The 13,285-nt window shown below is 44.2% G+C and overlaps 1 protein-coding gene across 2 annotated transcripts in view; it reads right to left on the bottom strand.

Annotated features, from left to right (window-relative positions):
* Nucleotides 1-790: 790 nt before the first annotated feature.
* SERINC5 (serine incorporator 5) overlaps nt 791-13,285 on the bottom strand; it is a 126,351-nt gene continuing 113,856 nt past the window's right edge. For both annotated transcript variants that reach the window (XM_003920804.4, XM_074384316.1), the window contains exons 10-12: nt 10,116-10,155; nt 8,655-8,799; nt 791-6,096 (exon numbers count right to left, since the gene is read on the bottom strand). In XM_003920804.4, the coding sequence (XP_003920853.1) occupies nt 5,949-6,096; nt 8,655-8,799; nt 10,116-10,155 (333 nt within the window). In that variant the 3' untranslated portion in view covers nt 791-5,948. The remainder of the gene's footprint in view (nt 6,097-8,654; nt 8,800-10,115; nt 10,156-13,285) is intronic.

Below are 13,285 nucleotides of genomic sequence, written 5' to 3'. Positions count from 1 at the left end.
ACTTAAAAAGTCAAACTTCTCAAGTTTGACTTAAGAAATGCAGAGTGCAAAGGTGGATACTAGGAGCTGGAGGTCGGGGATTGGGTGAGAGTTCAGGGTGATGTTGGTCAAAGAACAAACACAAAATATCAGCCAGAAGGAGTAAGTTGAGGAGATCTACTGTGTAACATGGTGACCAGTGAGCAACCTTGCATTGTACCTTAAAAACCACTGAGAGTAGGCCAGGCACAGTGGCTCATGCCTATAATCCCAGCACTTTGGGAGGCCAAGGAGGGTGGATCACCTGAGGTCGGGAATTCAAGACCAGCCTGACCAACATGGAGAAATCCCATCACTACTGAAAACATAAAATTAGCCAGGCATGGTGGCACATGCCTATAATCCCAGCTACTTGGGAAGCTGAGGCAGGAGAATCACTTGAACCCAGAAGGTGGAGGTTGCGGTGAGCTGAGATCGTACCACTGTACTCCAGCCTGGGAGGGCAACAAGAGCGAAACTCCATCTCAAAAAAAAAAAAAAAGACTGAGAGATTTTAAATGTTCTCAGCACAAAAATATGAGGTAATACATATGCTAATTAGTGTGATTTGGTCATTCCTGAATGTATACACATTTCAAAACATCATATTGTACACCATAGATATATACCTTTTATTTATCAATTAAAGGACCAGCATAGACTCCACGAAACTTAAGAGAGAGGTGGTTAACATCTGAGGGCAACATCTCTTGGAAACAACTTGAGTACTTTAATGATATATGTATCTAGCAGAAGAGAAAAAAAACCATAGTTTTAATTTTAAATTTTATTAAAGTACAGAGTTAACAAGTGTTGAGTTTTTTACATAGGAAAAGCGTAGTCAATTCAGATGCTTTATAGAAAAATTAACATTAAAAAACAAATAGAAATCCATGACAAAAGGGGAAAAATAACTTTCAAAAGTTACCAAAATTCTAACCATATCTGAGACCATTATAAATTTCAGACAGTAGATTTACCACACATATTGCATTTTCAAATTCTCATGTAGCAAAACATAACCACGTAGTTTGGCTACAGCTAATTGTTTCAGAAAAGTTTAAAAAATTAGCAAAGTTATATCTATAAAACTTTTGTAGAGTTTTCTTTATGCAAAGTAAAAAAAGGCTTAAATCTTTAATAAAGGAAAACAAAACAATCCTCTTAAATTTCTTATAAATAGCTCTCAAGACATATATTACACATCTGCTGTAAGCTTTCTTTACCTGAGAGAACTTCCCAGGATCCTTTATCCCAAAGGATTACCTTCAAGAGTTCCTCCATCATTTTACTCAGGTGAATATGATCACGCTCTATACAAGTGGATTGGGACATCTGCATTCTTAATCTGCCCTTCCCCATTGAAGTTTATTTCTGAAAGGATTTTGCTTAAGAAAAAAAAAAAGCTCTTTGGTAAAGGCCAAATATTTTTAAAATGACTGTTTCTGTTAAAGATTTATTGAGGAAGAAGAAAGAGAGGGAAAGCTCTAAACATCTGTGTGAACAGCTCTCCAGTCCTGCGGAGCCAAACGACCAACATTAGAGAGTGCACCTCTGCCTGAAATGCAAAACTAAGTTAACTGGCAAGTTACAGAAAATATCCTTCAGAAACTTCCACAAGCCAAGTGGCTACTGCCTTGTTCCTGATAAAGGAGGGCCCAGTGTTCTTTCTGGGTGTGTAAACTCTTAGTTCTAAGTTTGTCCCTTAGTTTTAAGTTGAGCCTGCTTTCATTTTCAAGAGGTATAGAATACTAGAGTATACCAAATGAGCATTTAGAAAGGCAATAAAGGGAGGGTAAAAGCCCAGGTAGCTTAACTACAGGCTCTGGAATTCCCTTCACAGGAAGGTGAAGCACCAATGATGGGAAAAATTAAATAAATACATCATCCTAGACAGGCAGAGGGCGGGCTGCGTGCGGTGGTTTACACATGTAATCTCAGCACTTTGGGAGGTCAAGGCGGGCACATTGCTTGAGCTCAGGAGTTTTGAGACAAGCCTAGACAACCTCATCTCTACAAAAAATAAAAATAAAAATTAGCCAGGTATGGTGGCAAAAACCTGTGGTCTCAGCTACTTGGGAGGTGGTTCTTGAGCCCCAGGAGATAGATCAAGGCTGCCATAAATCAAGATCATGACACTGTACTCCAGCCTGAGTGACAGAGTGAGCCAGTCTCAAAAAAAAAAAAAAAAAAAAAAGGCAGAGGGTGACAATTTTGGCATGGGGATGGGAAATTAACATTACACTGAGGTCACTCATAATGAAGGATCTTCTGAAGAATCGGAAATAAACAATATTGTATGGAAACAGAACCCCAAAACCCCAGTAACTCCACCTACCCCACAGCCCACCCCACTTCATCTCCCCTACAAAGAAGCTCCAAATACCTGTGGCAAACAAGTTCTTCAGACAATTCCCCAAGAAAACTGTGGGCAAAAGTAAAACTAACCAATGACTATTTTAAAAGCTAGACTCGGTAAAGATGTGGTTGGGTTTCTGAAGGCTTATAATGGAAATGGTCTCTAGTTTCCAATCAGGTAACATGCCTCCGATGGCACTCCCATAAGAACCCCCACCCCCTGGTCACCCACTTAGTGTTTTTACTCATAAAAATCAGGGGAAACTTTTCTATCAGATGAGTGACACAGAGGAAATATTCACTTGCAGCTTTAATAAAAATCTTCAACTGTCATCCCTAAATGTGTCTGACCAGCAGCTTCTGGGAATATACTCTTTAAGTTGTGTACAAAAAACTGTAAGAAACAAATGTCTATTATTTTTAAAAGATATCAGTGAGCTAATCAAATTAACACCATTGTTACAGCAACTCAAAGACACTGGCACGATGTTTCCAGTTTCTTAAATAACATTGCACAAAACTGTAGATTCTTTTTTTTTGAGACGGAGTTTCACAATTGTTGCCCAGGCCAGAGTACAGTGGCGCAATCTCGGCTCACCATAATCTCCACCTCCTGAGTTCAAGCAATTCTCCTGCCTCAGCCTCCCGAGTAGCTGGGATTACAGGCATGTGCCACCATGCCCAGCTAATTTTGTATTTTTAGTAGTGACGGGGTTTCTCCATGTTGGCCAGGCTGGTCTCGAACTCCCAACCTTAGGTGATCTGCCCACCTCAGCCTCCCAAAATGTTGGGATTACAGGCATGAGCCACTGTACCCAGCCATAAATATAGATTCTTTAAATCCAGGAATGTTGACCTGAGTATTGTGTATCACAATTAATAACCATTAACATTATTAACTTTGCATTGATAGTAACATTATTAACTTTGCATTGATAGTCCCTCGGTCCTCAGATACATCCACATCTCTTTTGTTCATCCAGATATACATGCTAACGTTTCAGATGAGAATAAAACTCAGATTCAACTTTTAACTCTTCCTCTTGCATCAGACAAACCTGCAGAAGGGAACGGGAGACCACAAACCAAGACTCACACATCTGGAAAACGTGGAGTGACTGGGCTGGCTCCAGAAGAAGTGATGCGGGCCTTCCACCAGCCACACTCCCTTGCTTGGGCTTCCCTGAGCTGCTTTCTGCAGAGCAAAGGGCCAACCACAGCCAGCCAAGGAATGCAAAGCCTTGTCAGCTTGACCTTGACTGGGCATAAGGTCAGTTTCTTAAATCACACCAGCTGGCCACCAGACCCAACTGAGAAGACAAAGCAAGGGCTCTGCTAGACCTCAGCAGGAAACTAGTCACAATACTGCCCTGGCCCCCGACCTGCTTCTCAAGAGTGTTTCCTAAAGACAACCGCGGCGTACCCAGGGCCCCATGCCACTGCAACACGGCTACTGTGTCTGACACGCAGCCCCACTCCCTGAGCCTGTTCCTGGCCCACGGAGCTCCTGTCCCCTAACTGGTTCCTCAGGTTAGCAAACGGCTTTCATTTTGATGGATCTCTCCTGCCCTATTTAGTGGAAATTTAAAGGAGTTTACAACACAAGGCTCTCTTAACCAAACACACAGATGGAGTGCCTTTTAAAACAGAATCTCAAACACTTAAGTAGGGAAAGTTCTAGAGGAATTCATCCCCTATATTTGTTTTTCCCGGGTTTTCTTGGGAGAAGGGTAAAGGAATGAACAGAAAGAATTTTACTGATTTCACCCACAAGCATTTTGGCACACAAACGCCCAGCTTAGGCGGCACTCAATTCTGCCCAACTCATAGAGTACGACACAGAAAAAAATGACTACGCTGTCTTTTATTCTTAGATCCTCACTTCCAGAGAGCTCAAGAAGATTCTTTCCACCCCGAATGAAATTCTAACATGGGTTTCCAAACTAAACCTCTTCCCTGCCTGAGGGAACAACACTGAAAATGGGCATCATCTTGGGTAGCTGCCAAAAGACACGTCTCTGTGAGTATTACAGTATGTATTTTGGAAATCCCTGCGGATGTTATTTACAGCTTAAATACCCTCAACCGCCCACCTCTCTCTCCTATTTTTTTTTTTGTTTGTTTGTTTTTTAGATGAAGTCTCACTCTTGTCACCAGGCTGGAGTGCAGTGGTGTAATCTTGGCTCACCGCAACCTCTGCCTCCTGGGTTCAAGTGATTCTCGTGCCACAGCCTCGAAGTAGCTGGGATTACGGGCACACGCTACCATGCCCAGCTAATTTTTCTATTTTTAGTAGAGACCGGGGTTTCACCGTGTGGACCAGGCTGGTTGAACTCCTGACCTCAAGAGAGCCACTCGCCTCCCCCTACTTGTCTTTAAGTATATTTGGCCACTTTCACACTTTTCCTAGCACGCTTCCCTGGGTCAGAGTGTCTGAGGTGCTGCCTGGGATCCTCACCTCAGAAATTCTCTCTTTAGCAAATCTACTCCAAGTTCACCAGAATGAACTTGAATGGTGTGGTCACATTACAGCTACATTACAGCTACAGAACCCAAAAGCCCTTCCGCTTTTACAGTTTCAAAGGCCTCAAGGTGGAGAAGAAACTGAGGAGCTGACCTCAACAACTGAAAGAGCAGTGCATGCAGCAGGCTTCAACTGGAAGCAGCTTTTCAGTTAAGGTCCTAAAAGTATGATCATTATCAACAGCACACACAAGTAAGAATTATAGCCCTCCATTGGTTAGGCAAAGAAAACAACACGAATCTTGTTCTGTAATCATGTGACTAACACCATAAAAAAGCGCCATACTTTTGCAGTAACTAGGATCAGGTAGTGACAATATGGTGGAGAACCACGTTGGGGGGTGACCAGGCAAATTGTGCTTTTTCACATTCTTACAAAGATGTGGGACCCAGAAGAGATGAGACCTTGGGGAAGGGTGCGGGCAGAGTGAAGTCTGTGATTTCCAGCATCACAACCTCAGAGGGAAACGTTTAGGGGCCATGAGGAGGCAGCACGGAGGGTGCAGTTGAAAAGCAGGTGCTTCCTCTTGGACCCTATAAATATCAGGGGCCCTGCAGTCTGAGTCCTGTCCTCAAAGCCCCCTGGGGACAAAGCTTTAAGAGGCGGGAGTTGAGTGAGAAGGGTCTGGATTCTGTCAGTGGCTGGGGATTTGGCATGTTTTTCTATTCCAAGGATGAGTATGACTGGCCACACAAGGTATTTTTTATCCCTGTGAAAAGATGCTGTGCCCCAAACTCTGTTTTGGCAAAACCAAACAGAATGAAGTCAACAAAACTAGTATCCAGTTTCTAGGGATAGGATATTTCAACCATGATCAGTTTAGTTGAAAATTTCAATTCCTTTAGGACAAACTGATAGTTTCTTTTTGAATTTCAAAAGTAAAAAGCTAATCAGGAGATTTTTTTTTTTTTTTTTTTTTTTCCTGAAAGCCTTTTCAGACCTGCTCAGGGACAGGGCTCTAGTCACTGCTTAACCCCCAGGGACGCTATTCAAAAGATGGCACTTTCCAGGGTGCAGGCCCACAGAGCCCAGGGGACCACTGACATCATCAAACGGAGAACTGCCGGGTGGGGCAGCAGAGGGGAGCGACCAGCGTCCACAGGTACAACAGCACGCAGATCCAGCAGGAGGCCATCTTAACCCAGAAGATGGACCAGCTCCCGCTGAAGAAGCTCTCCATGTTGGCACTTTCGTAGCTATGGAAACAAGAGACCCAGCTGCAGTCAGAGCAGGAATATATTGAGATATAATTCACTAATTCACATCCATGTATAATGTACAATTCAATGGCTTTTAACACATGCATACACAGACGTGTGCCACCACCAACACAATCCATTTCCAAACATTCCCATCACCGCCAAAAGAAATCATGTACCCATTAGGCACTCTCTACTTCCCCATGGTCCCCTGGTCTGCCCCCAGCATTCACCAATCTACTTTCTATCTCTATGGATTTGCCTATTCTGGACAGTTGATTTAAAAGAAATCACATGGCCTCTTGCGTATGGCTTTTTTACCAAAGCATATCATTTCCAAGGCTCATCCATGGGTAGCATGCATCAGTCCTTCATTCTTTTTTTTTTGTTGTTTAAGTGCTAAATAGTATCCTATTGCATGTATAGAGCACATGGTCATTTGGGATGTTTCCCCTTTTTGGCTATCATGAATGATGCTGGTATGAATCATCAAACTTACGTGGGTAAAAACTTAACACAGGGAAGTTTTTTTGTGGACCTAGTTTTCTTTTTGTCTTAGGTACATGCTCAGGAGTGGAAGAGCTGGATTATATTGTAATTCGATATTTTATTGTTTAAGGAGCTGCCAAACTCTTTTCCAAAGCAGATTTCACATTCAAACCAGCAATGTAAGAGGGTTCCAATTTCTCAACTTCCTCAACATTTTTTATTATCTGCCTTTTTAATTATAGTATCCTCCATCCTTTCTTAAGCTTCCCAAGCCAAAAATCCCCAGGAGTTCTCAAAGCATCACTGGGAAGCATTAAAGCGCTCTTCTCCTCTCCTCCAATCAATGTGCTTGAAACCACCACTCCCACCACCTGACCACAATTCCACTTCCTCATTTTATTTTTCTCCCCAATGCTCATTACCATCTAACACACCGTATCTGACTTGGGTCATAGTCTGTCTCTCCCACTAGACTATAAGCCCTGCCTCCTAGAACCATGTGGCACACAGGAGCCACTTGTAGATCTGTTGAATGAATGATACGAGGAAGCACAAGGAGCCTACATGTCTAAGCCTAACTTAGTGGTTAAATTATGACATAACCGAAGCTCTGGACTTGTAGAAAAAGTATGAACCTCTGTGTAGTGACAAGGAAGGCCAGGTCAGTCATGTATTGTCAAGTTAAAAAAAAGCCCCTGGGGGAAAACATGTATGATGACATTTATGTTTTTTAAAAAAATGACATAGGTTTATAAATGCACAGAAAAGGAATGAAAAGATACACATTCTAGCAGTGGTTATCTGTGTTGGGGGGTAGACGGTGGGGTACTACATTGTTACTTTTCATAATTCCACATTTAGTTTGTAGTTTTAAAAAAGATGTTTCAGGCTGGGCAGGGTGGCTCACGCCTATAATCCCAGCACTTTGGAAGGCTGAGGTGAGCGGATCACAAGGTCAAGAGATCAATACCATCCTGGCCCACATGGTAAAACACTGTCTCTACTAAAAATACAAAAATTAGCTGGGCATGGTGGTGCATGCTGTAATTCCAGCTACTTGGGAGGCTGAGGCGGGAAAATCACTTGAACCTGGGAGGTGGAGGTTGCAGTGAGCCAAGATCGTACCACTGCATTCCAGCCTGGTGACAGAATGAGAATCCATCTCAAAAAAAAAAAAAGAAAGAAAGATGGTTCCAACTTTTGTAATGAAAATGAAGAAAAATGGGGAAAAAGACAAAATTTGAAGTAGAAAAAAAGGGATCTTTTCTTTCTTAAAGACAGATGAATTCTTAGGGATTCCCATTTTTTCTCCATTACCATGTTTTCCAGACTGTCTATATAGAGCTAACCTTCCATTTCCTCTTTTTTTTTTTTTTTTGAGATGGAGTTTTGCTCTTGTTGCCCAGGCTGGAGTGCAATGGCGCGATCTCGGCTCAACGCAACCTCCGCCTCCTGGGTTCAGGCAATTCTCCTGCCTCAGCCTCCTGAGTAGCTGGGGTTACAGGCACACGCCACCATGCCCAGCTAATGTTTTGTATTTTTAGTAGAGATGGGGTTTCACCATGTTGACCAGGATGGTCTCGATCTCTTGACCTCATGATCCATCCGCCTCAGCCTCCCAAAGTGCTGGGATTACCATTTTCTTAAAGTTGCTGTAGGCATCACCAGTTTCCAGGGTTAAAACATACCCGTCCACTGTTAAAACTCAGAACTCACCTGTAGTCTCAGCACTTTGGGAGGCCAAGGCAGTGACCTGATCAGGACCTCACTTGAGGCCACTGATCACTTGAGGTCAGGAATTCAAGACCAGCCTGGCCAACATGGCAAAACCTGTCTCTACTAAAAATACAAAAATTAGCCAGGCATGGTGGTGCATGCATATAGTCCCAGCTACTCGGGAGGCTGAGGCACGAGAATCGCTTGATTCTGGGAGGTGGAGGTTTCAGTGAGCAGGGATCATGCCACTGCACTCCAGCCTGGGCAACAGAGTAAAACTCCTTTTCAAACAAACACGAATAGTACTTAAGACTTCGCTTCCAAAATCCGTAGGCCAATGGGGCACTCACTTGAACCAGTTGGTGACAGTCATCATCACATAGAGGGAAGCCAGAAAGAACACGAAGTGGAAGTAGGAATAGACATAGACGGTGCCCTTCTTCTCGTCATAAATGACCCGTGGCCCCTTCTTCCCCGGCTGCTGCTCTTCAGTGTCTGTGAAGCACAGAGGAAGCCCAGGCTCAGTGACTGAACATGTGTTTAGCATTCAGCGAAGCCATGCTCGCTAATTCCACAGGGCTGTCAGTAGAAAAGATGCCAGATGGCCATCTGTACCTTTTGCAACTTCAATCTGTGCCCCGAGTAAAAAACCTCCACCCGACCCTAGCAACTTCCGAAACAGGATGAGTTACCTAATGCCACATTTATTTATTTATTTATTTTTGAGATGGAGTTTCGCTCTTTTTGCCTAGACTGGAGTGCAGCGGTGCAATCTCAGCTCATTGTAACCTCTGCCTCCCAGGTTCAAGAGATTCTCCTGCCTCGGCTTCCTGAGTAGCTAGGATTACAGGTGCCCGCCACCACGCCTAGCTAATTTTGTAGTTTTTCTTTTAGTAGAGACAGGATTTCACCGTGTAGGCCAGGCCGGTCTTCAACTCCTGATCTCAGGTGATCCACCCGCCTCGGCCTCCCAAAGTGCTGGGATTACAGGTGTGGGCCACTGCGCCCAACCTGCCACATACAGTTTAACAGAAACAGAACTCTTACAGATGTAAAACTTGCTATAAGCTTAGCAGAAAGGGGGAGAGAACAAAACAAAGTTCTCAAGCCCTTGGAATCCTCCAATCCAAGAGGGAAAGTAAGGTGAAGAAATGAAATGGCCCCAAAATAAGGTGTCAGGATCTCTTGGTATTTTCCACATCATTCCTTTTTTTAAAATGTGCTTTCTGGCCGAGTGTGGTGGCTTGCACCTCTAATCCCAGCACTTTGGGAGGCTGAGGCAAATGGATCACGAGGTCAGGAGATCAAGACCATCCTGGCTAACACAGTGAAACCCCCATCTCTACAAAAAATACAAAAAATTAAGTGAGTGTGGTGGCAGGCACCTATAATCCCAGCTACTCTGCAGGCTGAGGCAGGAGAATTGCTTGAATCCAGAAGGCAGAGGTTGCAGTGAGCCAAGATCACACCACTGCACTACAGCCTGGGATACAGAGAGAGACTCCGTCTCAAAAAAAAAAAAAAAAAAAAAAAAAAAAAAAAAAAAAAAGGTGCTTTCTGATACCCCAAATCTCACTGTACAATTTAACTTACATATAAACGGAAATGTAGACTGACTCTTCCTACCAGAATACCAACACAAAACTCAGGTATCCTTCAGGAAGAATGTGAAAAGTATACAAGCAGTAAATCAGCTTTAGAATAAAAATTTCCCCTTACTAATCAAGTTACTTGTGTCTGAACCCAAATGACTACAGAGCTATAGGTCTGCAGTGCCACACAGATGCAAAGAATAAAAGTGCTCTGCTTACCCTCTCCACCAGGACTGAAGCAAAAACAACAGCGAGCTATCTGTGAAAGCAAAAGCAACAGTCAGGTGGCTTGTGTTCTATTTCTAGTCTACCTCAGTAAGGCAGCAGAGGCCAAACCTGCTCTTATTTGAACCACCTCCCTGATCCTGAATCACATGTATCCCTTCAAGCGATTTGGACTGTTCTTTCCCAGGTGTGCTGGGTGCCGGTGACAGGAAACACCATGGAGGATGTGCCACCGAGATCCCCATCCAGGGTCTTGGTGCTGGCTCTTGCTATCATGAATGCTGGCAGAGAACCTCCAGACGTCAGCTCTTTTACCCTTTCCGGGTAACCGCCACGGAATGGCTGATCACAGCAGCGGTAAAGGCCATGCCATTTTGGCCCCTGGGGTTAGGGTGGCTCTGTCCAGCTGCACTGTCCTTCATTTCACCCTCTGCCCAATTTTGCCTCCTTCCCCTTCTCCCTCCACATGTGCTGATCCTTAATAAATACCCCATGCAACAAACTGCCTCAGCCTCTGCTTCTGGAGAATTCAACGTGAAACACAATGAACGTGACAAGAGCCCCACTCTCCTGGTGCTCTCCTCTCATGCTTTGCTTTCAATGTTATTTCATTAAATCCTCTTTGACCTTTGTGTTGGATTATTATCCTGTTTACAGCTGAGGAAACTCAGGTCAGGCAGGTTAACTGGCCAAAGTCACCAAACTAGCTTAGCGACAGAGCTGGGACAGACGAGTATCAGATGGGGACACCAAGCTCCATGATTCACAGGAGGTGACACGTGGTGTCTAGGAGCTTGGTGACGCTGGTAGAACCTGAAATAGTAAAGAGAAGGAATTTGGAAGCGGCCTACTCATGTTTCCTATCCAAATCAAGCTGCTGCACAGGCCGTGGACAGGGATGCAGGGAATGCTTCCCTTTGAAGCAACGTTGGTAACTTGCAAATTTTTCTTATCATTATTTCTTACCTACTCAAAACAATAAACTTAATTTTTAAATCAGGTCATGTGTAGTCCGAGCTATTCGAGGAGGGGGGAAATTGCCTAACCCCATGAGTTTTAGGCCATAGTGAGCTATGATCCCACCACTGCACTCCAACCTGGATGACAGAGACCCCGTCTTAAAAAAAAAAAAAAAAAAGAACGAAAAAGAAAAAAGAAAGTACGTGACTTCAGGAGTCTGGTAAACAAAGCACTAAGACAGCCTGGGAAGCACAGGGCCCTTAGCACTTTGTGGTTGAAGACATTTCAACTATAAAGAACAGATAACCAGGGATGAGAATATGAGTGCTTGAGCTTCCATTCCATTTGCACATCAAGGCCAAGCCCTTGTTTCCTTGATTGGCAAGGAAACCTTTAACAGAGGCATTAGCCTTAACAGGAGCTTGGATTAAGTAGCATGGTCTAAAAACCACGAATTCATTCAGTGGGCCCAAGACACAGTATGCTGAGGTCTTAGTTCTTTTGAAGCTCAAGTTACCCCAAGAAATGACGAACTCTCACTTTCAAAGCTGTATCCTGTGAAATGTGATGCAGGAGAGCAAACCAACTTCCATCCTGCATGCTCTCCAGTTCACAAGAGAACACTAGGACATTTTTCCTTGGATTGAGAAGAAAAACATCCTGTCTTAAATCCTAACTTGGAGACTTGCTGTTCTTTGAGCTTAAACTCTGTACACAATAGGGACATTGAAACCGTAACCACACAACCTCAGCAGGTGGTCACCTAGTCAGTGGTGAGAACAAACGCCCCTTCTACAGACCATTCTCTTCTGTATAATAGGCAGTAAACTATTCAAACTCAGCACAGTTTTCTCCTTTAGGCAACAGAAAGAGTTGGTGAATGATGCTGGCAGACTGACAACCCTTCATAATGGCTCACTATCTTCAGGTCAGGTGCAACGGAGATCATCCCCAGACAACCAGCTGCAGAGTGAAGTGTCCACATGTGGGCAGACCCGAGGGCTTTTCCCATCCATGGAAAGCTATTAGAATGCAGGCAGTGGCTGGATGCCAGCTGCCCGCAGTCAGCAGCAAGGACCAGGGGTCAGCAGCTGAGCTCCTGGGCAGCAGGGGTCAAGATCACAGACTCTGGGGCCAGAGTGCACAGTTTACATTCTGGCTAATCAAAACCTGTGAAGCTTAAATGACTTAACTCTTGTATGTTTCACCTCTATAAAATGGAGGTAATAGCATGCCACTGGGTTTTTATGAGGATTAAGTAACAGTGCCTGGGACAAAGCAAGTGCTGTAAGTCTCAGCCATCCTTTGAACCCTTGGTTCTTTTCATTCTGGGGTCACAGCTGAGTCTTGCCGTGGCTGCCTCCATCTGATTAGACCTTTCTGATGTTGGTAGATGTTCCATTAAGAGCCCCAAAAAGACTTTTGCACAGTTAAGAAAATAACAGACATTTTGTTGACCGACAGGCACCTGCTGAACACCTTGTGGCTTTGGATGTGCAGGCAACCAATGCATGCATTGTTCATGACACTCTACCCAAAAAATGTCCACCTGATGAAACTGACATTCAGTTAAATGAGTTAATGTATCTACCACGTTCAAGCCGGGTGCGATGGCTCAAGCCTGTAATCCCAGCACTTTGGGAGGCCGAGGCGGGTGGATCACGAGGTCAAAAGATCGAGACCATCCCGATCAACATGGTGAAACTCCGTCTCTACTAAAAATACAAAAAATTAGCTGGGCATGGTGGCGCGTGCCTGTAATCCCAGCTACTCAGGAGGCTGAGGCAGGAGAATTGCCTGAACCCAGGAGGCGGAGGTTGCGGTGAGCCGAGATCGTGCCATTGCGCTCCAGCCTGGGTAACAAGAGCGAAACTCCGTCTCAAAAAAAAAAAAAAAAAAAAAGTATCTACCACGTTCAACAGCGTCAGGCAGAGCAGATACGGTTCCTTCCCTTTCCTCTCTCTCCTTCCTTCCAAACAGCTATTACATAATCTCACAGCCACACTGTGTATGAAGGGCACAGACAAGTATGAAATGGATGGATCAGAAGTTAAAATAAAACCCACCCACACTCCATGAAGGCAAGGGGGGAGAGCAGGGTGCAGCCTGATAAAATTCCCCAAGCTTCTGGGTGGGGGTGGGCTGCAGGATGCCCCACAAGAGGCCAGCTTTCTTAGAGAAAATCAAGAACAGACTGATTCATT

This window comes from Saimiri boliviensis, chromosome 1, assembly GCF_048565385.1.
Source record: "Saimiri boliviensis isolate mSaiBol1 chromosome 1, mSaiBol1.pri, whole genome shotgun sequence".
NCBI classification, from domain to species: Eukaryota; Metazoa; Chordata; class Mammalia; order Primates; family Cebidae; genus Saimiri; species Saimiri boliviensis.
The sequence above is the reverse complement of the archived record's forward strand: the minus strand, read 5'-3'. Positions and strand labels throughout refer to the sequence as shown.